A 25,371-nucleotide genomic window follows, 5' to 3' on the forward strand; every position below is an offset into this window, starting at 1 on the left:
CACAACATGCGACTTTGAATAACATTGCGTATTTTTAAGCCTCTGAGCGTGAGGTACTGGGAAAATGTTACGTCGAATGGCTGAGCGTATTGGTCTCCTGAATGAATTCAACCTCGATGCTTTTTGTTCATTGGACATTATCAGCTCAAAGTAGAGATTTCCATTTTGGAAGGCATTCGCCTCTCAGTCCGTCGCTCATTTGTGTGTTCTAGAGACGGCTAGTGATAGATGCTTCCGATCTGACTGCTCTTCTGGGATCCACCCAGGCCTCCATGCTGAGAAGACGTTGAGGCTCTATGGGAGGCTTAGTGGGGAAAAGCCATAGTCAGTCAGCAATACTTATGTGGTCACGGATGAAAGTGGAGCTCCTATGTCGTAGAACATAGTTTGCCAGTGGAAACTGGGTTCCTAAATTGGCATAGTTGCATTGAACTTGTTTCAACAGAAGTTGGCCAGAAGCTTTAGGTATTTCTCAAAAAAAAAAAAGAGAAGCCATTCCTACTTTGTTTTACCTAGAGATCATGCGTTCTACCACCCTATACTATAAATCGATAAATGGATTCGGGTGTGAGGGGTAAGGGAGGCGAGGGCCAGGTCTATTTTTGCCCCATTTAATTTTGGGATTCCATTTTTTCAAGAGACTCTCTGACCCACTTTGATTCAAAGGGCTGGTAGCGTACTGCTTCTGGAGAAACATGAAACACTCAGCGTCTCTGCCAAGATCAATTTGGCTCAGTAATTGTCAAGTGCCGTCCAGTTTAGGGGCACTTCTCACATATAAACTCTAATTGGTTCCTCATAAAAACCCAGTGAGGTCATTTTTACTGTTTGTTTACTTGAACTTTGTCCCATTATTTATTTCTGTGTGATGGTTTGAGGCAGCCCCAAACGATTTGAGGCCTCCACTCTGTGGGAAGGGGTAGGGTAGGTGGCCTTCCTCAGTAGTGTTATTCCCATTTTATAGGTGAGAAAATGAGCATTTACAGAGATGACGTTACTTGTCCAGAGTCTCACCAATGAGAAAGCAGCAAGGTCAGGAGCCCCCTTCTCCTTGTAGAGGAGAGGCCTTGCTCATCTCAGCACTGCGCAGGTCAAGCGTTCTTTTCACTTTACCATCACTGGGCCTTATCCCATCTTGAACCGTGTGTCCATGTTCACGTTCACCTTTAACCTCTCCATGCTTCTTTCCATAAAGAGGCTGAATTTGATCTTCATCAGGGTCTGGTAAACGGTCTTACTCGGACAGTGACTCAGATGTAAGTGCCGCGATGGGCATGTGTCTGGACACTGTTACCTGCAGAGGTAGGAAAGTGATGTCACAAAAGAGCATGAGAGGACGACAGGCCACTTTTTATTTACCTGAGTGTGTAGCTCTGAAGTCATCATGACAGTCGATTGGAATCTCCTGCTGGTAGTCCGGGAGAGCTAGCAGGCCCTAAAAATATGACATCAATAAAAAAATCACTTAGTGAGCTGACATTGGAAACAAAACTCGTGTTCCTCCTGAGAATGTCATGTTGCAGCTTACGCGCAACCCCGGGACTGTCTTGGCTTGGTTGCAGCGTCTTGCTTTGACAGCCTTTTGTTCTCCCTAGCTGATATTTTGGCGGCGGTTATCAGCACATCAGTTAATGTGCTTTCCCTCCTGTAGGATCTGATGTGACTAGTTACGTTGGCTTATATTTTCTCCCTCATTAGAGTGCCTATCTGCAATGTGTTCAGAGGAGCCTGCACCCACTGCTGGAGCGCGGCGGTGCCCTTTTGCCGATGATTCATTCGCCCACCATGTCGGCGTCGTTGTCTGGTTAGATTTAGTTTTAATATCAATCCAAGGGACACTAAAATATGTACCGGGTAATGCTACCCCATTCATCAGCTTTTATTTAGCACATAGCATCCCTATAGCATTTTCATTTAAGGAGCTCAGTGGTGACGTTGCTCTGGGTAGTTGACTTCATGTCACAGGGGTGGGTACACGAAGGTCTGTCCCTTTGCTGCCGGCGAGCTTTTCTCATGGTCTCAATGTCTACGTGTAGCTTCTTGATTATAAGGATATGAAAGATCACTAGTGGATAGTTTGTGCTCCGTGGGAGCATCTGTGGCTGAGGCCCTGAGTAAAGTCACCATGCAGGTCTAGCTCTGGAGGCACTAATTGACATCGCTTACCTTTGTGGTGCTGCTTCTCCATGGTAACAGATGGACACCAGTTCGCTTTGTTCCAGAAATCTGAATATGCGAGTCTGGATCTGATCACTCTCCTGATTCTGACAGAAGCTGGGATGTGGGATGCCGATTTAAAGGTGAAAGAGACCAGTATTCACTTCAATATATGTAGCCCTCCCTCTGAGATGTTTTACCCTACCATTTGTGAGGGACGGCGGGCTTTGTCACTCTTTATCACGGACTTGGGACTAGTTACGCCGCGTCTCTGAATCCCAGTTTCCTCGTCTATATAACAGGGAAGTTAATGCGCATCTCCAGGTGTTGACAATGATTGAGGACAAGACATAGAGAAGATGAGGAGTAGACGTAGCTGTCAAGCTGAGGAGGGACAGGTGGGCTTGGACTGGCTTTGTTATGTTGTAACAGCCGGGGGTCTGCTCTTTTGGCCCAAGGCCTTCTGCAAAGTCTTACTAAAGATTGGAACCCTGGAGAAGTACAGCGATGTAACCTGTGACATCAGCTTAGAGGCAGAGTGTGCAGGATATCATTACCTCAGAGAAATCCTGAGCAATGCTTCTCAGAGTGTTTTGGCCAAAAAGGGTTGAGGGGTGACACAGGGAGACACAGGCATTGGGTCTGACCTTCATTCATATGATGCTTGCTCATTTTGAGTATCAACCACTGGCGAGGCTGTGTTCCAGAGTCTGAGGGTATAGCTCTGAGCAGCACAGGGAAGGTGTCTGTCCCCATGAAGCTTATATCCTAGTCGGGGATGGGGATGGGAGGCAAGAGGATCTACTGCAAAACAAGCAGGGCATGTGGATGAGGTAGGCGGTGGGCAGGGCCAGGTGTGAAGGCTTCGGTGGTCAGAGTCAGGGATTGGCTTTTCCCTCAGCCTGAGGAGGAGGCACTTGAGATTTTGAGGTAGGAGAATGATGGGATAGGATCTGCGGTTTTTTCAAAGATGATTGATTGATTGATTGATTGATTGATTGATTGATTTGAGAGAGAGAGAGAGAGAGAACACGTAGGAGGGGCAGAGGGAGAGGGAGAGAGAATCTTAAGCAAACTGTTGAGCTTGGAGCCCAATGCGAGGCTCCATCCCATGACCCTGAGATCACAACCTGAGCAGAAACCAAGAGCCAGAGCCTTAACTGACTGTGCCTCACAGATGCTCCTAATCTGTGTTTTTAAAGTTTCCTCTGGGTGCTGTGTAGTGGGTGGGTCGCCCTCAGTTTTGTGGTTTAGGTTAGGGAGTAGTCTAGAAAGAGAGACAGTGGTGGCCTGGACAAGGGGTTTTGGAGAGAAGTGGTTAAATTCTGGCTGTCCTGAAGGGAGAGTGCAGGGGAGTTGCCAGGGGATGAGTTGGAAAAGATGTTTGAGGGAAAAAGCAAAACCAAGATGAGTTTCTAGATTGTTCTAGATTCTAGATCTCTAAATCAATAGAGAGTTTTTGCTCTGTTGGAGTAACAGAGAGATGGTAGGTCTTCTTACCAAGGTGGGGATGACCTGGGGAGGAGTTGTTTATGGCAGAAAATCATTAGTTCAGCTTTGTTCGTGCCAAGTTTGAGAGGCCTCTGTGATACCCATGTGGAGTCTGGAATTGCCAAGAACGGTTAGGTCTGGAGAAGCCGATTCAGGGCTTTACGTAAGGCCATAGGACCGGATGAAGTCAACCGGTGAGAAGTGGCTCTGGGCTAGATCCCGAGATACTGCAGATCCAGATGCCAAGCTGAGGAGCTGCAGGTCACATGGCCAGCGCTCAAGGGGAAGAAGAGACGAGTAGCTTCACAGAAGTGAGATAACGGGAGTGTCAAGCAGGGGAGGGAGTATTCCCCTTTTAGAGTGATCTGTGTATAGGCCATGGAATTCAGGGGCCTCTGGTGAGGGGCGCGATGGGTAGGAGGTAGGAAGCAGATGCTAGAAGAAGTGCTGGACAAAGGACAAAGACCCTGGTGCTAGCAGTGACATGAGGGCTCTTGATGGGCTTTCTGGGAATATTGGGGCTCTTGGTCATTGTGGGACATCTGAGTCCTCTCCATTTTGATACATTTTCCTGCCCTGTTACCACATCGGATTTATCTTTCCTGCCACCTTATGTGAGTAGTAGGTCTTGAGTGACTTTATGACCTCACTTTTCTTTTCTCTCACCCTGTAGCTTGCCTGGGCATGTCTGTATAGTTGCAAAAGGCCTTTAGGGGGAGGTATGACAGGAGGCCAGGCTTGTCATAGGAGGTCCAAGGCCTATCCTTGGAGGAAGGATACGATTTGGGTAGGCAGAATGGGGGTGTGGAAGAGGGGGAGGGAAATAGTGAGATAACTGAGTTAGAAAGAAAATCAGCAATGTATTTAACATGGCGGTGAAAACTCTAGTGAGTGGTACAGTAACAGTGGGCACTCAGGCTTCGCTCATGACTTAGGTCCCACCTACCTTCTAAGAGAGATTTAAAACCACCTACATGTGGATACACATTGTAGAATCACTTACTCATCCTACAAACATGTATTGATCGCCAGTAATGACCCCACAGAAGAGGCTGGGCCACCAAGATGGATGACCCATGACCTTCCCTCAAGGAAGACAGACATGAAAACACTTAACTGTAATATAATAACAGACGGGAGAGAGCATTAATTCTGTCCGATTCAATTTCAACAGGGAGCTCCCACAGGAGAGGCTGTTTGGCTGTAGGAGGATGAGAAGATGTCAATCAGGAAGAGAAGAGGAGCTAGCGGGGAAGCCAGTCCTGGGCAAAGGGCAGGGCAGAGACAGGTCAGGAGGCTCAGGAGTGAGTGTTGTGGTGACAGCGAGGAAGTCGGGGTTCCTGGTGAGCGCAGCAGTAGGAAACCCAAGACAAGTGTTCAGTGCTGAGGCTGGAGAGGGTGGCTGAGCCCAAGCTGAGCTTTATTTTTGTAGGGAGGAAGGATTAGGGGTTTGGTTTGGTTTTGTCAAATGATGATTTATCAATAATCTTAGATACCTTTTGGCTTCAAATGGAAAGTTCTTAGATTTTTACTTGGTTTTACATCAAATCATCTCTACAGCCAACGTGGGGCTCGAACCCATGACCTTAGGATCAAGACTTGAATGCTCCACCGGCCAGGTACCCCAAAATACAAATAAAAAAACTAAAACCTTTTTATTTCCAGTTGACTTTATTTTCCTTAGAGCATATTTAGTTTCACAATAAAATTGAGGGGAAGGTGTGGAGATTTCTCATATACTCCCCTCCCTGACCACACACATACAGACCCTTGCTCCTCATCAATGTTTGCCACCACGGTGATTAACGCTGGTTCCAATGGGTGAACCTGCAACTGATAGAGGATGACATTTGTGTTAGGATTCGCTCTTTGAATTGTACATTCTGCAAGTTTGGACAAAAGTACGATGACAGGCATCCATCATGATGGTATCGCACAGAGTATTTTCACTGGCCTCTAATTCCCCTGTTGGCTGCCCATTCATCCCTCTTCTGCATTCCCTGGCAACAGTGGATCTGTTTACTGACCCCATAGTTTTGCCTTCTCCACAATGTCATTTAGTTTGAATCACACATTATGTGGCCTTTTCAGACTGGACTCTTTGACTTCATCACGTGCATTTAAGGTTTTTTCATGGCTGAGTAGCTCATTTCATTTTAGCCTTGAGCAATATTCCATTGTCTGGATGGACCACCGCCTGTTCATCCATCCACCTACTGAGAGACATCCTGATTGCTCCCAAGTTTTGGCAACTATGAACAAAACAGCTATAAACATCCATATGCAGGTTTTCGTGTGGACATAAATTTTCAGCTCCTTTGGGCAAATTCCAAGAGGCAAAAGTGTTGGATCACATGATAAGAGTATGGTTAGTTTTGTAAGGATCATTCTTTTTTTTTTTTTTTTTAAGATTTATTTATTCATTCATGAGAGACACACAGAGAGCCAGAGACACAGGTAGAGGGAGAAGCAGGCTCCATGCAGGGAGCCCGATGTGGGACTCGATCCTGGGACCCCGGGATCACGGCCTGAGCCAAAGGCAGACGCTCAACCACTGAGCCACCCAGGCATCCCAGATCATAGGTTTTTAAACAGAGAAATAATTGATCTTTATTATAGAAAGCGAGTTTGTAAATGGGCATATCAGTTTTTCACCCCGCTTATTTCTAGTCCAGTTGTGTCCAAATGCTGAGAGAAAAATCACTCCTTAGCTGAATTGGCACCACATCAAATAAAAATGTCGAAAACTCTTACTCTTCCTTCCCCAACACTGTCTGTATTTTGTTTCACACAAATATGCATGTGCGTCCTATTACACACCGCTCAGTATCTTGAAATGAGTATGATATTATGTAGATTTATTAGATTCGTCATGGTACTTTATGTGCTAGAGAAAATATTTCTGATGTTTGTGTATTTAACAGCACGAACCAATAAAATACACCTTCTAATGGGTGTATTTTAGATCAGAGGTTTATAAAGTCAAATGTGTGTTTATGGTTGATGTGGAAGAAAAAACAGGAGAGCTTTGTTTTAGGAACATCTTCTGTGTCTCATAGATGACATTTTTTAGCTTCCTTACGTGAATTTATAAATGAAAAATGAGCCATTTTTACAGTTTATGTGGTGTAACCTTCCTTCCTCAGTATAGAGACATAGTGTATGCTGATGAATCATGTGCAATGGGATTTTAAAATCAGAACATTTCAGAAGAGCTGGATGCCTGAGTGTCTGCAGTGGCTTAGAACACAAACTGCTCAGAAATAATTTCAGTACTCTTCAAGAAAATCCAGTTGCCTTTGTTATGTATTCCTCATGTAACACAACTGTAATGAAAGATGTCTTTTTCTTTTTTCTTTTTTTTTTTTCCTGTCTCCCCATACCCATGAGAAGTTAATGGTTTAAGGAAAATACTCCAAGCCCAGCAGATCATGTCAAATATTTGGTTTGGTAGGATTAATATTTCACTGCAAAGCGACAGTGGGAGCACTGTCCTAGTTTTAGGGATGATTATGTAAACTAATGAGCCCCATCCATTAAAAAAACTTAGAGAAAGAGAAAGCTATTTATCATGTGGACTACACTGACTATACTTAGAGGCTGCTGAAATAGGTATTAAATACTTCAAGCGGGGTTACATTAAATTAAAATTGTTCTTTCGGTGATGGTAAGGTTAATAATTAGGACACTCTGCAAAGGTTTATTACTTATTTACTTTTTAAAAGCCTCAATGGTTTGTTATTCTGTGTCTCACTCCCCCACTGGCTTAAAATTGGCTTCTCACTTTACCATCCTCTGAATTATTTCCATTACAACACGTCTCAAGAATTACACTTGGCCGGGGCAGTTGTAATTTTGTATCTCAGCCACTAGAGGGAAGTGACTATTATCTGTTCTGGGGAGAGGTCTTAAATCTCTGATCCTGTTCCTATTCCTGGACCCTTAACCCAGAATGGTTCTAGAATGGAGAATGTCAAAAAAAAAAAAAAATGACTATAAACTGGTTCTCTAGAGTTTCTGATTATTTTTTCCTTCTCCAACACAAACTGGTTTGAGAAAACCAGGCTATTAGACGGTTTGGTTATCTTTAGCACCGGGACCACCCCTGCCCCCTATTCCAGAGAAGAATCTGTGGGAAGAAAAAGAATTACGGACATTGATCCTAGGATTTGGTTTGTCATTAAGTCTGCCCAAAACGTCAGGTCTATCCATTTCTGCAAGACAGCACCCAGTGGATGAGCAGCTTTGCTGGGGAAAACGAGTGTTTCTTCTACTGTTACTTTTGAAGTAACAGTAACATGATTAATATTTTTAAAATATCAGGCACTGTTTGCAGCACTTAGAAAACACTAACATAATCCTAGCAACAGCCCTATGAGGTAAGTATTCTTATTCTAATTTTGCAGAATAGGACACTAAGACACCAGGAGATTGAATAACCTACCCAGCATCCCAGAGCTAGTAAGTACTGGTGGTGTAATTACAATCTGGGCAGTAGCTCCAGTCCACGTTGTCAACCGCTCTGTGATGCTGTCTCCCCAGATGGAGGTTCCATGCGTGCAGAGACATTCATAGAATTAGGACCAATTTGAGTCTGCAAGAGGGGAAAGACATTCTGGTTCAGTAAACAAAAGGAAAACCACAGAATCAAAATTCCTACCATATTTTATCCATGAAAACATACTTTTTGTATATATGTATTTTAACATATCCAGCATCAGGTTGCTGGCTTGCAGCTTTATTAGAGGAAACTAGATATTTGAAAACATATCAACTCCATTAATCATTAAACTTAACAATCACAAAAATGTAGCTCTTGGAAACAGTTTCTATTTTAGATCTTTGCACTTCATGAGAATTCCCAAGTGCGTGTGATGATTGCTTAGATATGCAGCAACTAGAAAATAAACATGTTTCACGGGGGAAAAAACATTCAGTGTGGGGTGTGGGAATGTTTGACAGTATGTCAGATGGGACTTGCAAAGGTAAGATCCCTAGAACCTTGACCCTTAAAAAAAACGTCCCTGAATTCTCCTGATTCTCCGAAGCATCTTTAAACCATGTCTGTCTCTCCTGACCCCTTCTTGTGCATCATCTGGTTGAAGTTGTTTATTTTCCCTAAGGAAGCCAGTTATTTTCATCAAAAAAAAAAAAAAAAGTAACAGTAAGAACATTTGGGGAGAAAGATTTGTCTTCAGAGTGATTTTGCCCAGTCATTGATTAGTGGAAGTTCTCACTGTCCCATGAAAGTATGTGACACAGCCCAGAATTATTCAAGCAAATTGAGCAGTCTGTGGTTTTGGGAATGGAGGCACAGCAGCAATGTCCACGTATGGGTCTAGCCAAAAGCTATATTTTCACACAAGTTGTAGCCATGTGAAAATACTGTTTTATATGGTAAATTGTTATTTTTCCCCCCAGTGACATTTTGAAACGACTTCTTTTGAGGATAGAAATATCATTGCAGATAAACAACGATCTGCCATTAAATAAATATTCACAACTAGGCCAAAGCTCTTTCAACCAAGGAAGAAGGATACATTTTTCTAGAAAAAGTAAAACGTGATCAGAATTTTTGGCTGAAACGTGAAAGAATTTTTTTAGACTACCTTAAATCTATGCTTTATTTTTTTTTAAAGATTTTATTTATCTGTTCATGAGAGACACACACAGAGAGAGAGAGAGGGGGGGGGGGGCAGAGGCAGAGGCAGAGGCAGAGGGAGAAGCAGGCTCCATGCAGGAAGCCCGATACGGGACTCGATCCCGGGTCTCCAGGATCAGGCCCTGGGCCAAAGGCAGGCACTCAACTGCTGAGCCACCTAGGTGTCCCTAAATATCTATTTTAAATGATACTTGTAATCCATGTCCTATTTCTATTAATTTTTTTTATCTGTAGTCAATCACAGAATAGTCAAAGACTATATATAGACACATACACCCTGAGAATTTTGCTTTTGTAGCTTTATTCTAGATCTCTCCCTTAGGGCTTTTTTTTTTTTTTTTTTTCCTCTCCAGCAAGCCTGCATACATTTCATAGGAAGATGTAGAAGAAGTGAAATTCAGACTTCAGGTTTGCCAGGTGTTGACAGCTCTATGGAAGGTTTGGTGAGAAGAAGTTAAAATAATTTCATAATATATGGATTATCACGGGATTTCTCTTATTCATGTTTTGCTTATTTTTTAACAAAGAAATTAACACAAATTTTTATATGGCCTTGAACACTCAATGAATAATTTTGAAATCAATAATAAACTTTCATTAGAAATATATTCTATTTATGAAGTCAGTTTTCATACCCAAATTGAAAGAGCCATATGACCACAACTATTCTAATTACTTCATCTTTCAGTTCACGATAAATTTATCTGGTTCTATTTCTCTGTGAGATTTTTTTTTTTTAATTACTTAACTAGTCTTGGAAAGTTCTAGATAGGAATCTATTCTAGAGTTTCCTGGAATCTGACATGTAGATTAGTTGCGATTTCATTGGAGAAACAGATGTTATTTATTCATTTTTATTTACTGGGCTTTTTCTAGGAGTGTAGCTTGTTATGATTTAGTTATTCCCTCCTGAAATGCTGGCTCTTTGGATGAAGAATAAAAAATAAGCATGATTTGGAATTGTGTTAGCGAAAGCTTCTCAAGATGTGACTCTGAAATACAGCACCTTAAATTCCCACTCCTCTCAGAGAAGCAGTTATGCCCTAATCTACTGAGGTGTAGTGAGTGGGGTGGGAGAGAAATGGGGTTGGGGGAGCTCACACATGTTGATCATATCCCCAGGAGGATTGGGTTTCCAGCCTTGGGAAAAGGTCATCCTGCCCAAGTTCATTTTTGGTCATCTTTTCAGAGGGAGCAGAGTAACACTTGACTTCCACTATACTTGATTGTGAAGGATTATAAAAAGCTAAGTGTTTTGGGTTTGGTTTGGTTTTGGGTTCATTTATTAAGGTTCATTTATTAATGAACCATTAAAATCTGCCTAAAAATCACAAACTGACATTTTCACTATTCTTTTAATGAATCTTCATGAAGATGGTCAATAATGACAGTGCTTAAAATGAAAAGTCTTCAGGATGCCTGTGTGGCTCAGTGGTTAAGCATCTGCCTTCAGTTCAGACCATGATCCCAGGGTCCTGGGATCAAGTCCCACATCGGGCTCCCCACAGGAAGCCTGCTTCTCCCTCTGCCTGTGTCTCTGCCTCTCTGTGTGTCTTTCATGAATAAAAAATAAATTAAAAAAGTCATCCAAGTAGTTGACAAAAGGCAGCATGGTTTTGGAAGCATCCCCATAGGGCTTGTATGTAGAAGTTAGATAAATAAGAAAATAACAGGTTTTCGTGTGTGTGTGTGTGTGTGTGTGTGTTTAAACCTTACAAAGTAATGTAAGGTGTGCATCCACAGAGTCTGCGAGTATCTCTGATATATTCAGAGGCCCGACACAAATGAACAAAAACTGTCCTTGTACCCAGAGTGCTTAAAGCCTCATGGAGAATTGGACCTGTAGATATTTGTGCTCTAGTAAAATGACTGCTCTGAAAGGCGTGTGCGTGTGTGTGTGTGTGTGTGTGTGTGTAAAGTTCATTCGAGATCTAGGAGGAAGGCCTCTTGGATCTCGAAGAAGGCCTGGATCTTCATTCGAGATCCAGGAGGAAGGTCTCCAAGAGGAAGTCAGACTTAACTGGAGAGGTGACCTTACATCTTTCATTTGAAAGATGAACAGAAGTTTTCCAGGCAGAGGAGATGGAAATTCTAGGAACAGAGAGAACAGGATGTGCAAAAGCAATGAGGGATGGCACAGCTCCGACGTCTGGGGAGCTGAAAGTAATTCACTATTTCTGACAAGTACATATTTTTTTTTATTGGAGCATAAACCACAAAGGGACGTGTGTCAAAAGGATGAGGCAGGAGCGATAAGGGACTGTATTCGTAAAGTATTCCATTTAAAGAGGTTTTGATTTTCCTGTGAAGAACCTCTCAAGCTCTAATGTGCATAAGACACCCCCCCCTCTCCGGGCCCTTTGGAGGAATGCAGATTCCTGGGCTTCATGCCCAGAAATCCTGAGTCAGGGGATGTGGAGAATCCTCCTTAAATCTGCATTTCTAACAAGCACTCCAGGTAATTCGGTGATGGTAGGACAGAAGTGACATGAAGGAATATTGCTTGACCCATGAGGGGGGGCACGGAATTTCTTTCACGGAAGGGAGGGTAAAACGATTGTGTGCACACGTTAGGGCTGGCGGCTTTGGAGGAGTCTGGTGTAGGGGGGTGGGGAGGAGGAGGACTTTTTATTAATCCAGGCAAGAAGAGGTAATGGAAGCCTTGGCCAGGGGGCTCCATACAATGTGAAAACCTGTTGCTTTTTTAAAAAAAAATATTTTTCATTTATATATTCATGAGAGAGAGAGAGAGAGGCAGAGACCCAGGCAGAGGGAGAAGCAGGCTCCATGCCAGGAGCCCAGTGCGGGACTCGATCCTGGGACCCCAGGATCACGCCCTGGGCCCAAGGCAGGCGCTAAACCACTGAGCCACCCAGGGAACCCCCCCTTTTTTTAATGTCCAGTAAGAACTTAATTTACTTGTGTCTCACTTTCTAATTTTCCTGAGTGTATTTTGGTTATATTTAAGTGAGATATTTTTTTCCTACTCTCCTGAGTTATCTGTTTCTGCTGCATACATGTCATCTGTCCTTTTATCACTGGTGTATTAGCATCCCTTATAATACTGTATGAAAGAGGAGAGAGCACAAGTTGGGGGGGGGAGGGAGAGGGAGAAGCAGACTCCCCACTGAGCAGGGAGCCCGATATGGGGCTTGATCCCAGGACCCCTGGATCATGACCCAAGCTGAAGGCAGACATTTAACTGACTGAGCCACTCAGGCACGCCCCCCTTTTTGTTTCTTTTGTTTTTTTTGTTTTTTTTTTTTTTAGGTTGTAAGGTTTTACTTTTTCGTGTCTGCTTATAATTCTGAAACGTGTTTATTCATACCGGTGATGCCCACCAAAGACTACTCAGACATAGTTATGGTCAAATGATGAAGGGTTATTAGCCTCTCTAGTGAGGGAGACCTTACACCATGGGGAACCATTTGCTGAAAGCCACTTTGTAGAGATCATTCTTACTTTGCGCCAATGGATATTCATTTATCACCCATCTGCAACTACATTGGATGACGTGATTGATTGACTGTTACTATAGCTCTTAAACCTGGAATAACTTCTTTTTGAAAGTTCTTTGATAACCATCAACTTTAATATAGTTGTCGTCTCTGATATGTCTTACAGGACATTGGTTCAAAGAATATTTCTTTGATTGGTACCAGAAAGTTGGTCTGTGCCTTTCAGTTATCATAATATCATAATCTAGCTCAGTAAAGATGGTAAAATCTAAATTATCTAGCCTCATGGGAAATAATGAGTTTGTGTTTGTAGGAGAGAGGAGAGAGGTCATCCCAAATTAATAATATTTTGAAATTAGGAACACTTTTTTTTTTTTTACTGCACATATGTTGGCTAGTATTTAAATAGCACTTGTTTTGTCAAAAGTAAATGATTTGGGGGGGGGGTGCCTGGGTGGCTCAGTGGGTTAAGTGTCTGCCTTCCACTCAGGTCCTGGTCTTGGGGTCCTAGGATCGAGCCCCAAGTCTGCTTCCAACTCCCTGCTCGATAGGGAGCCTGCTTCTCCCTCTCCCTCTGCCCCTGTCCCCCACTCATGATCACTCTTTCTCTCTCAAATAAATAAAATCCTTTTTTTTTTTAAACGTAAATGATAGTTCTGAGTAATGAAATAAGAAAGTCATCGGGATCCCTGGGTGGCGCAGCGGTTTGGCGCCTGCCTTTGGCCCAGGGCGCGATCCTGGAGACCCAGGATCGAATCCCACGTCGGGCTCCCGGTGCATGGAGCCTGCTTCTGTCTCTGCCTCCCTCTCTCTCTCTCTCTCTCTCTCTCTCTGTGACTATCATAAATAAAATTTAAAAAAAAAAAAAAAAAAAAAAAGAAAGTCATCGTGTACAGCACAATGAAGTAATTCTGGAATTCAGAACTGGTCTCATAAAATGCACAGCGTGACCATTCTGCAAATAACATATATATTCAACCCAAAACACAGACAGCCCTGTATGGATTTATAACCCAGTCAGCTTTGAAAATACCCATTTGCCCAGTTGCCATAGGCAGGTAAGGATTTATGTGTAGAAACAGTTATTTTTCATTTTTATATTATGAAATTCCCAGGAGTAGGAAAGCCTTCATTTTTAAAGCAATTTTAGTATTTCTAAGGTTGTTAGAGCTTTTACATTTGCATTTTATTTTGTCAAAGATGCCAATCCAATTTTATGAAAATGTCCATGTAAAAGTGTATCATTCTAAGTTTGAACTCTTGACACTATTCTAAAATTCCAGAAACATGAACTCCCAGGTCATGATAAAAGGACTGTCAGATATATGGTTTCTAGGAATGGAATTTTTTTCTTTTTTAAGATTTTATTTATTTATTTATTCATGAGAGATGCAGAGAGAGAGGCAGAGACACAGGCAGAAAGAGAAGCAGGCTCCATGCCAGGAGCCCAGTGTGGGACTCGATCCCGGGACTCCAGGATCACGCCCTGGGCCAAAGGCAGACGCTCAACTGCTGAGCCACCCGGGCATCCCTGGAGTTTTTTTTCTAATTAAAAATAATAGGACTCACGGGGGGAAAAATGTATATATACACACGCACACATATACATGTATAAATGAATAAAATCAACTGCAATTCCACACTTATAGATGGCCACTAAAAATACTTAGTTCTGTCTTTTGTCTTCATATACATTCATGTATATAAGTAGGGTAATATCATAACTGCTCCATTATTTTTCTTTTCTTAACATATTTCAGGAGCCTTTCCTATAATGCATACTTTAATGTGGTCTTAGTTTCCAATGGCTTCTGTAACAAATTATGACAAACTAAGTGGTTTAAAAACAACATATATTTACCCTCCTAGACTTCTAGGGGTCTAGAAGAATAAAATCTTCTTTTAAAAAAGTTCCTCTTGACATGTAAGGTAATATATTCACAGGTTGCAGGGATTAGAACCTGGATATCTTTGGAATTTAATATTCTCTCTTTATTGGCTTTATAGTATTTTATTTTATGGCTATTTTGGTATTTATTAGCATTTGCCCTAATAAAGTAACATTTTTTTAAGATTTTATTTATTTATTCATGATAGACATAGAGAGAGAGGCAGAGACATAGGCAGAGGGAGAAGCAGGCTCCATGCAGGGAGTCTGACGCGGGACTTGATCCCGGGACTTCAGGATCGCACCCTGGGCCAAAGGCAGGCTCTAAACCACTGAGCCACCCAGGGATCCCCCTAAAGTAACATTTATTAACATTATTAAGATCTTGTACCTTTGGTTTTTGTCACCCGTATTGTGCTATTATAAGGAACTCTGAGGTTAATTTCCATATGCATACATGTTTGTGTGTACAGTTGATTGTATTTGTGTAAGTTCCAGGATGTCCGTTTATAGTTAAAACGTATACTTGTGTGTGTGTGTGTGTTATATGCACGTGTATGTAGCAGACATATACAATTATGTATGTGTACCTGTGTATATGTGATGTATGTGTTGGTGTGTGTGTTTTCTTCTCTAGAGAGCTTTCCAGATAGTTGATTGTGCTCTCACCAGCATTGATAGTATCTTTCTTTTTAATCTTTGCCAGTTAAACGGGTAAAAATACCTGATTGATGCTTTTGTTGCATTTCTATGAGAACTAGTTAGTTTGAACACTTTTCATTCTAAACATTGTTTATTCTACAAATTGATATTTCCTTTAAAATCTTTGTTGGTAGTGAAAATGATATAACTTAATAGATATAGATACTAAAGTTTGCTTGAGAACTCCTTGGCTAAAATATTTTGTTTCTTCTCTAGAATAATAGCCTCTGATTTGTGGAATAATGTGAATCAACTTTAACAGTGGAATAAAATCCTGACTGTTAGCAGAAGCACATGCTTTCTACCTTGGTCTCTACATACTCCCTATGTTACTTTGATGGAAACTCTTATCTCTTATTTTAGTGGGATAATTTTCCATAACTTTAGATGTCTGACCTGGAAAAATATTCAAGAAGAGAAGAACTGATAAATTAACTTTAATCTTACATTACAGAAAGGTCTTAGTGTCAGCTACTAAAGGGCTAAATATAACCACCCTGACCCACTTAAACCAAATTGACACTTGTGATAATTGCACTGTAATTCATGCTTAGGAGCCGGATAAGAAATGATGAACCTTAGACCCAAGCTTCTAGATCAAGCAACTCCATGTCCTTGAAGTTAATTCCAGACTGAGAGACTAATGCAATGATTATTAACTGGGGGTCATTGTTTCAGTCAAAAAGCATTTAGCATTGCATATAAACTAATTATCTATCTATCTATCTATCTAGAACTATATAGCTGTGTGGTCTCTACTTTTTGAGATTTTCACATCTGAGACAGTAGGCGTGTCTAACAGGACAGCATTGTATAGATAATGGAATGGACTAATGAAATTCAGAAGGAATAGATCAAAAAAAAAAAAAGCTTTTGAAAACATGTACAAGCTGTGTCTTCAAAATAACAGGATTCTATACCTGACTTTGCTATCAAGTATCATGTTAAGTCTGAGCATGTTTTTTCTTTTTTTTCCCTTCTCCCAACATTCATCCCAATGATTGTATTGAGGATTTAAAGGTGATGAAGAGGACACCTGGGTGACTCAGTGGTTGAGTGTCTACCTTTGGCTCAAATCGTGATCCTCTGGGGTCCTTGGATCAAGTCCTACATGGGGCTCCCCGCAGGAAGCCTGCTTCTCCCTCTGCCTGTGTCTCTGCCTCTCTCTGTCTCTCATGAATAAATAAATAAAATCTTTAAAAAATAATAATAATAAAGATGAAGGAGATAGTGCCCTTCCCTTAGAATAGGGAAGAATAAGATAGAGCTCTTATTCCAATGGGGATTGATCTGCAAACAGATTTTGATGTTGATACTGTGGGAGAACCTTTTCTCAGGACCAGAGGCCAGGTGGGAATGAGGAACCTACTAGGAAGGCTGCCCTAGAACAAGTGGCAAGAAGTTCGATCTTAAAGTAAGACACAAGCTAGACTTCCTGTTTGTCAGATGAGGGGGCTGATCTTCAAGGTGTGGGCTCTGCTCCAAAATTGGATGGCTTAGCTGTGTTAGAGGGAGTACTCTGTGTCACTTGTTGGTGAGTCTTCTAGATCATTCCAGGTTTAGAATGGAGTGACTCCCTCGGTGTCATCTCCTGTAGGCTGACCCCTTCACAGCAGCCCTGTGAGGATGAGAGATCTTTTCTGTTCACCTCCTCTTGTGGGGGAGTAGAGCTTTGACAAACCTACTGTGCCACTCCTCTGCGATCTTTCCTTGCTGGTAGGCCAGAGGATAGCGTGCTAGGGTGATATACTTACAAGAGGTAATCAGGAAACCCAACCCCGTCCTGTCTGCTGGGCTGCTACCATGCATGTTCTACTCCGCTTCTCTGTCCTACCCATCAAGGAGTCACTAATTTGGGAGAGAAATACTTTATTGCCTATATTCATCTGTTCTCTCCTTTTGGATTTTTTTTAAGTTATTGGTTATTTGCTACATTTCCTGAAGCCTATGATTCTTCTGGATTCCAAAGAGTGTCTGAGGAAAATGTTTTGTTGTCTTCTAGCCAGCCTTCCGCCTGTCCTTTGCTCTTTCAGACCTTATCGTTCAACCAGTCCTTGGGGGTTATGCAGTTCTCTTCTCAACCTGTCAAGAAATATAAATCAGTTTTATTGTGTTTGCTTTGTTTTATCTCCTCACTCTATAATTGTGAATCTACTTTGTGATACAGTTTAAATTTTTTTTTTCATTTTCCAAGGATGATGTAACCTTATTTATTATCCATCTTCTGGTATCGAGCCTTCACATCTATACCTACAAGTTAATTTTATTTATCTTTGCTATCTTCTTTCATAGCTTGGTAATGGGAGCAAAAAAAAAAAGTTGTTAAATAATGCTAGTAGAGTTTCCTTTCAACCCACTCCACTTTGATGCAACTTTCTGAATATCTCTAGCTCAGCCTTTAAGCTTCATTTTTTTTAAGATTTTATATATTTATTCACGTGAGACACACACAGAGAGAGAGAGAGAGAGAGAGAGAGGCAGAGACACAGGCAGAGGGAGAAGCAGGCTCCATGCAGGGAGCCCGACGTGGGACTTGACCCCCGGGTCTCCAGGACCACACCCTGGACTGAAGGCAGCGCTAAACCGCTGAACCACCGGGGCTGCCCTAAGCTTCATTTCTTAAGATGTGCACTGATTGCAAGGACTGCTTATTTTGGACAGGCAATTTGCTACTCACATGGCTACCCTTGAGTTCACAAGGCAGCATTTAGAAAGTGGCCAAAGTAGTCCTGTAGGTATGGGCAGCATTGGAGAAGTAGTCCCTTCTAGTGCTCTAGAGATGGGGATGGATAGAGATCAGAGTTTATAGCACAATCCCCAGACTTGGCCAACATCAGGTAGGATACATTTGGGAACTCGGTATCTATACCATGTTTCATGGTGTCTTCTCATCGGGACTGGCCTTATGGCCAGTGCAGTGCAAGGAGCTGTCAGTTTCCCAGGCTACACACCTGCATTAGCAAGCTTAGTCTCCCACTGTGTTTAAGTTCAGGGAAGGCTCCAGGGATGTTACCTTCAACACTGTTCTGTGTAGGGTGAGAGAAAATGCTATTGAGCAGGCATGGAGTAGTGGGTGGGAAAATTCGAATCAGTGAAAAGAACATGGAATTCTTTGTATATTGGCGGGGGTGGGAGGTGCGGGGGGAACAATGCAGAATTTGGCCCATTCTTAAGTACTCATTTCATCCTAAGTCAGCATTTCAGTAGCCTGACAAGCTTACTTTTCATTCACATACCTTTCTTATAAAAACAATGGCTCATAATATCATCTGGTTCAGTGAAGGAGCATTGTGGATCACAAAGCTTGTCCATTACTGTGTAGGCTCAGTTATTGTGCAATAAGTAGAAAATCTTGCTAAATATCTGTATATTGACTTAGACCAGCTATAGTCTTAAGAATTTCCAATAAATGTCCATTTCCTCTTAGTCTGTAGCCAGTTTCACCGTACTGGCAACTAAACTATACTCTAGTTTTTGCCCATGTAATTATTTTGTCTGTAGGAAAATGTCAGGAGTTCTGACAATTTTTAATTCTTGTGTTTGCTGACTGCATTATCTTCTGAATCATAGGTTCCCAAATCAAGTCAAACAGGTTAGAAGACAAGTTACATTTGAGTGTCACACCTACTCTTATCTTAAGTGAATGTGGGAATGTATCAGCCACTTTCACTGTATTAAGTAGTTCATTTCTGGCTCCTTATGCCCTTTACCTATTTTTATTTTTTCATTTTGGACACAGCCCAAATTTTCCCAAGCCTCCCAAGTGCAAAAAGAAAAAAAAAAAAAAAACATGTTATAGTATATGTAGTTTAAGAAAAATAAAAAAGAAAATAAAGAAAAGAAAAATAAATTGTTTTTCCCCCATCCCTTTGAAAATCTGCAGAGTAGATTACCAGAATGTACAGAGTGAAGATTGGAATGATATCTGGACCAGGATATCTATCATTCAATCAAGAGAAGAAAAACACGTTTTATGTACTCATTGACCCATTTTAGTTTATTGTGTATGGGTGTTGCTCAAATAATAGGGCTTTTGTAGAAGAAACAGAATACAGGAGTTAGGAGGTACAGAGTCATTAGCTCTTGCAACCATCCAGAACTTGAGTTCTGTGCACTGCATCTCCTTCAAGTTACCTCTACTCAGACACACTTAGAGGACATCCTCTCTTGGCCTTTCAGGCCTTTTCATCTTTGGACCCGAAGACTTGTCCACGTAGTAGTTATGTCAGTATTTAAGGACCACCGTCAAACTCCCTAAATTTTCTTTCTGCACTTTCAACACACAGTTTCTTCACATTATATATATATATATATATATATATATATATATATCACTTTCATATCTCCTTTCACCACCTTGATTGTTCTTCTCTGGGCACTCTCTCATGTGAAATTTTCCCTCTTAAACGTGAATACCTATAACTGAGCACAAAAATTATTCCCTGGGCATACCTTTGGGGATGGGAGTGGTGGGTGGGATTCAGAGAGTTGCTCTTAGTTTTGGTTGTGACATTTCTCAGAGCAACATTAATACATTGAGGAATGATAGTACTTCTGTTTTCAGTTACAGCCTGTAGATAAACATTAGTCAATAAGAGAAATTCTTTAGAACCTAAAAGTATCTTTATGGGATTCATAAGAAGTTATGGTTCTCTGAAAAAAAAAAAAAATCAGTTGACCTGCTATCACTGATCATTTCAGGGCATTTTAAGAGAAACCCAAGCATCTGAAGTGTCTCCATTCAAAAAGTATTCACTAAGTGCTTATGTAAATCAGAAACCATCAGATTTTAGAAATACAGAAATCAATAAAGCATGACTCCAGCCCTGAGGAAAGCACAAACTAATAGGGAAGACGGCAGTAAACAGCCTGACCAGTGTGTCCAGCACCTCAGGGGAGGTGCCACCATGAAAGTAGAGGGCACAGTGTGGGGTGTCCTCTGCTCTATTCCTACACCTCTCAACATTGTATATTCTTTTTGCTTCAGCATAGTGCTGACACTGATGTGCAGTGTGTCCTAAACACTGCTTATAGGGGCTGATGTATGTCATCTCACTTAGGTATGTTGATTTCTGAAAGGTTGGTCCTATCATGAGCTCTCCAAAATGGTGGAAAAGGGCAGATTAAGTGACTTGTCTTATTAATTCATAGTAATCATTGGATCCAGAATTGAGACCCAAGATTTTTGCCCTTTGCCAATGCCCTGTCTCTTTGCCAGAGAGAGGCTTTATCTAAAGCAGTAGGTCTCAACCAGGGAGGATTTTGCCCCCTATGGAACCTTTGGTGATGTCTATAGACATGGTTGATTGTCACAACTGGCATCTAGTGGTTAGAGGTCAGGGATGCTGCTAAACATCCTCCCATGTACAAGACAACCCCCCCAGAGCAAAGAATTATCCAGCCTCACATGTCCAAGTACTGAGGTTGACCAACTGCTCTGGAGCATGGGAAGTACAGTCCCCTTTTAAATCCTTAAAAATGTAAAAAAAAAACAAAACAAAAACAAAACAACAAAAACAACAACAAAAAAAAACTTAGTATGGAGAACATACTGAACCAAGTTCCTAAATGTCTGAAGTATATTTTGTCACTTGTTAAATTGAGAAAATATCTCCTTCTTTGTCTACCTTAGTAGATCTCAAGGATCTGAGGAGGCTCAGTGAGAGTTTCAAAAGATAACACACAAAAAAGCCCTGCAATATAATCATTATCAGAAATTCCTAGCGTCTTGGGGTGAAAATATTTCAGGAGTCCTAAGAATAAGATAAAGCAGATGTCACAGTACAGTCCTGTTCTTTGCTTACCCCACCTCCCTTTGTCAGCTCACCCTTCACCCCTAGTGACCCTCATAATTCTGTAGGCAGGTTTGTTTCCAGTATTTAGTAGGGGAATGAAACCATTTTTATGAGTTTTTTTTTTTTTAATTAAAATCTTGTCTTAAAATTTAGTAGCTCTTCGCCCTGGAACAGCAGATTTAAGGCAGCTTATTTAAATTCTGATTTTTCCCCTTCATAGACTTTTCCCACAAGCATTTTTCGGTTGGGGTGTGGGGGAGGTATTTGAATACCATGCCTGTCTTCAAGATGGACACCAGGAACCGGGATTAGCCTCCCTTTCATTCCTTCAAGTTCTAACACACGTGGAAGGACAACAATGGCACGTGCATTAAATGAATGCGGGGAGCGTCTTCATGGGGAGTCGCCGGCCGTCCCCGCGGTGCTTGCCTCGGTCCGCAGAGCCCAACAGGTGTGCCCAGCACAATTGGGCAGGTGCATGTAACTTGTAACCAGAGTCGGCCGAGGGTGTGGGTGAGTGTGGCCTTCTGGGTGAGTGTGGCCTCCCAGGTGAGTGTGGCATCTCCCAGGTGAGTGTGGCGCTCCCAGGTGAGTGCGGCCTCCTGAGCGAGTGTGTCGTCCCGGGTGAGTGTGTCATCTCCCGGGTGAGTGTGGCATCCTGGATGAATGTGCCATCTCCCAGGTGAGTGTGACATCCCGGATGAGTGTGACATCCCCGGTGAGTGTGGCCTCCCGGATGAGTGTGGCATCTCCCAGGTGAGTGTGGTCTCCCAGGTGAGTGTGGCTTCCTGAGCGGGTGTGGCCTCCCGGATGAGTGTGGCACCTCCCAGGTGAGTGTGGCGTCTGGGATGAGCGAGGCCTCCGGCCCGCCTGCCTCTCCTCCCACCGCGTGGGGCAGAGCACTTGCCGCTGCCCGCGCCGTGCTCCGCCCCAGTCCCAACCGCACGCAGGCTCAGGTGCCTCGACTGACTGACCGATTGGGGCGGGGGGAGGGGGGGTGCTGGGGTCCGCCGTCCCCGCCCGAGGTGCCCCGACCCCCGCCCAGACCCCGCCCCCCCACTCCACCCCGCCCCCGCCCCCCTTTCCCAGGAGGCCCCTCCCCCGCGGCTGGGCTCCGGCTCCGGCTCCCGGGAAGGGCCCCCCACCCCGCCCCCACCCCGCCCCCGCCCCGCCCCCGCCCCGCCGCGGAGGCCGCACCAAGGTGTCCTGTTCCCGCCCCGAGGCCGGCCCGGCTCCTGGAAGTGCTGCCTGAGTTCCCTTTTTTTTTTTTTTTTTTTTTTTTTTTTTTGGAGAAGGGGGAGAGGAGGCCTCCGTGGCTGCCCGCGGGCGCCCAGCCTGAACCTCGGCACCTCGGCCCTGGGCACGCTCGGATGTCGGACGCCCCGCCCGCCGGCCGCTCCCGGAACCCGGGACCTAAATAGCCCCCCCCCCCCCCCCCCCCCCCCCCCCCCCGGCCGCGAATGGTATCTGCCCAGCAGATGACAAAGTCCCTGGACTGAATCGCACACAGACAGCATTTTGTGCAGAGCGCACGGCCCGACTCGTGTAATTACTGTTTATAGCTGCCCAGGCCGCGGCCCAGGGCAGACCCGAGAGGAAGGAAGTTTCCTGAACCTCGCAGAAATGGCTGTGTGCTCCTGAAACGCCAGACGCCTGCTTCTCAGACGGGCTCCAAGTTGCTCTGGACATCACAGTGCACGTTTCCCCTGGAGGGACTGACTTACATCATTGGGATTTTTAATTTTTTTTTCTTTGCCTTTTTTTTTTTTTTTTTTTTTTGCCTTTTTCCGTTTTACCCACTAAGCCCCCCGCCCTCCACCCCCACCTCCTTCCCTGGTCTGGCCTTATGGCCTTGATCCCACGGTGAATTGAAGAGAGGAAAGAAATGGATATGTCTGACCCCAATTTTTGGACTGTGCTCTCAAACTTTACTTTGCCTCATTTGAGGACTGGGAACAGGCTTCGGAGAACACAAAGGTAAAAAAAAAAAAAATGGGGGCTACTTTGCCTGGAGAAGGGACTGTGCTTGGAGGCAGCCCGACTGCCCGAGCCCCTCAGCAGCTGGGGTTTTGTTTATTGGGCCACAGTTTGAAAAGTTTATATCCTGCCAGAATGGGGGATACCTGTTTCAGGTAATCTGTCATCCTGGTGGATTTCCTGGGGAATCCTGGTTGCCTGGGCTTCTAGAGTTGTTCTTTGGAAATGTGGGTAAAGAAGGGAAGAAGGGAGGAAGAGTGGGGAGGGGACGGGGGAGGAGGAGAGCTACTTTGTCTGTCTGTCTCTGATCTGATCAGATTCATCCGTTTCCTTCGCTCGGACACCGGACGCTTCGGCGTCTCTTTGTGGAGCCCCTCCGATGCTCCCTTCTTTTAAATATTTGACCTTTATAAGATGCAGATGTGCAACGCAACGATAGCTCAAGCGAGCCTGTTTCGCGTTGTCTGCTCTGAAGAGCCAGGTCTGCGTGACTTTGCCACTTTGTTTTTTTTTCCTGGTTTGCTGGCATTTATGCCCAATACAGGCTGGCCTTTTCATTCTGTAACACACTTGATAGAATAGGTGGGGGACAAGGGAACCTTCAAATCAGGATGAAACTGGTGGCAAAAGTGAAAGGCAGCTCAGAGTTAGTTGCTGACACTCAGATTGAGAGCATGTGATATTTAAAGGGAGTCTTTCTCTCCTCCCCGCATGTGTCCAGCACAGAAAGGTGGCACAGTTGTGGTTTTAGAGGGGACACACCTTCTGAGTTGCGTAACTACAGATTCTCAGTTTTTCTTCAAAACTTGACTTGTGCGTACACGTGAATGTGTCTAAGAGCAGTGGTGCGGTCAGATAAACAGGATGCTGGCTGTCGGATTTGGAGCTTCATAATCTCTGTGTTCCAGGGTTTAAAGAACACAAGAAAATGGTGTATTTTCTCTGTTGTATCTATTAACTTTTTGTAGCGTGAAGTCAGATACCTAATACTTTGGAAAACTCAGTGAATTTTCCCTTTGAAATTTCCCATGGTAATTTTTTAGATTTCAGAAGCATCTTGGAATGATCTCACAAGCCATAGTTGTGTATGCGCGTGCAAATACACGTATATAAAACACATGTATGTCTGATACCGAGTAGACGTTAAACAAGATAGTCACCTTGTTTATGTAAAGGATCACGTGGTTTACTGGTACCAATGCTGTATTAAAGGTAAATATGACTTCAGAGACCTGACCTTTTGGGGTTGGTCATTTTTTTGTTCAAGATGTGTCATCCATGTACCAACCCCCAGCAAAAGAAGTGCAGGTAATTCATTGAAGGGATGATGCTGTCTATGAACAAGACCACGACTTCCACGGCAGTACGTTCTATGACTTTTTACCTTTTGAGGAAGGTCAGGGGCCCTTAAATATTTGCGAGGTGTAGTCCTGGCTACGATGCAGCCTCTACTCTCACCTGAAGTCACTTCTCAAAGAGCTCTGGCATCGGATCTGTGCGTCTGAACCTGAAAAGCACTTGGAGCCTTTCTTCGCCCCGGCTACCTGTTGATGATGTGACTGAGACAATTCTCAGCCTAGTCTGGCCCTGACTTTCCAGCCCGGGGCATTCCAGCCCAGAACACTGCAACTGAGACAGCTCACGCTGGCCAAGAGCCTGAGTTCTGAGTTACTTTAGAAGTCACTTAGGCTCTTCCCAGCAAAATGAGAGGGTGGGGGAGGCCTTTCTCCATTCCCCAAGTCATGGATCCGTTTTTTTTCAATTCAGTGAAACAGAAAAGGGGATGGATTTTCTTCCCTCCCTTCTATTAGTAAAGGTTGTCACAGCCTGTTGGTTACTGGGGATTTCCAGGATTCTCGGAATTTGGAGCTATGGGTCCTGAATTTCATTTCTACGTACATGTGCTTATTACTGGTCTCAAAGGACCAGCACTGCTTTATATTTATTATGTAGATTTGGAAACCTGAAGGGCAGGTGTCTTCCCGTCCAGAGCAGCATATGTAGCTGTTGCATTCTCTTATTATACAGTGATCAATTCTGACTCTGCGCCCTTCCCTAGGACGTGTAGCATGTGCTTACAGTGGGACTCTTCCCATCCTGTGACCTCCCTTCACTGCTCTAAATCCTGTCTCCTCCTCCAACTCCCACATGAACCCCATTCCTCACCTGGCTGATCAGGTTCCCTTAATCTGTCCTTTCAAAAGGACCTTGCCATCCTCAAGTTGTCCTTTTGCCAGTGTC

At 43.4% G+C, this 25,371-nt stretch overlaps 1 protein-coding gene across 11 annotated transcripts in view; it reads left to right on the forward strand.

Moving 5' to 3' along the window:
• The window catches only part of MAST4 (microtubule associated serine/threonine kinase family member 4), a 544,916-nt gene that overhangs the window by 361,306 nt on the left and 158,239 nt on the right, over positions 1 to 25,371 (forward strand). For 2 of the 11 annotated variants that reach the window (XM_049103391.1, XM_049103404.1), the window contains exon 1: positions 22,601 to 23,130. The exons of the other annotated variants lie outside the window; for them this stretch is intronic. In XM_049103391.1, the coding sequence (XP_048959348.1) occupies positions 23,039 to 23,130 (92 nt within the window). In that variant the 5' untranslated portion in view covers positions 22,601 to 23,038. Of the gene's footprint in view, positions 1 to 22,600; positions 23,131 to 25,371 lie in introns of those variants that run through there. 11 annotated transcript variants of the gene reach the window in all.

This window comes from Canis lupus, chromosome 2, assembly GCF_003254725.2.
Source record: "Canis lupus dingo isolate Sandy chromosome 2, ASM325472v2, whole genome shotgun sequence".
Taxonomy (NCBI): Eukaryota; Metazoa; Chordata; class Mammalia; order Carnivora; family Canidae; genus Canis; species Canis lupus.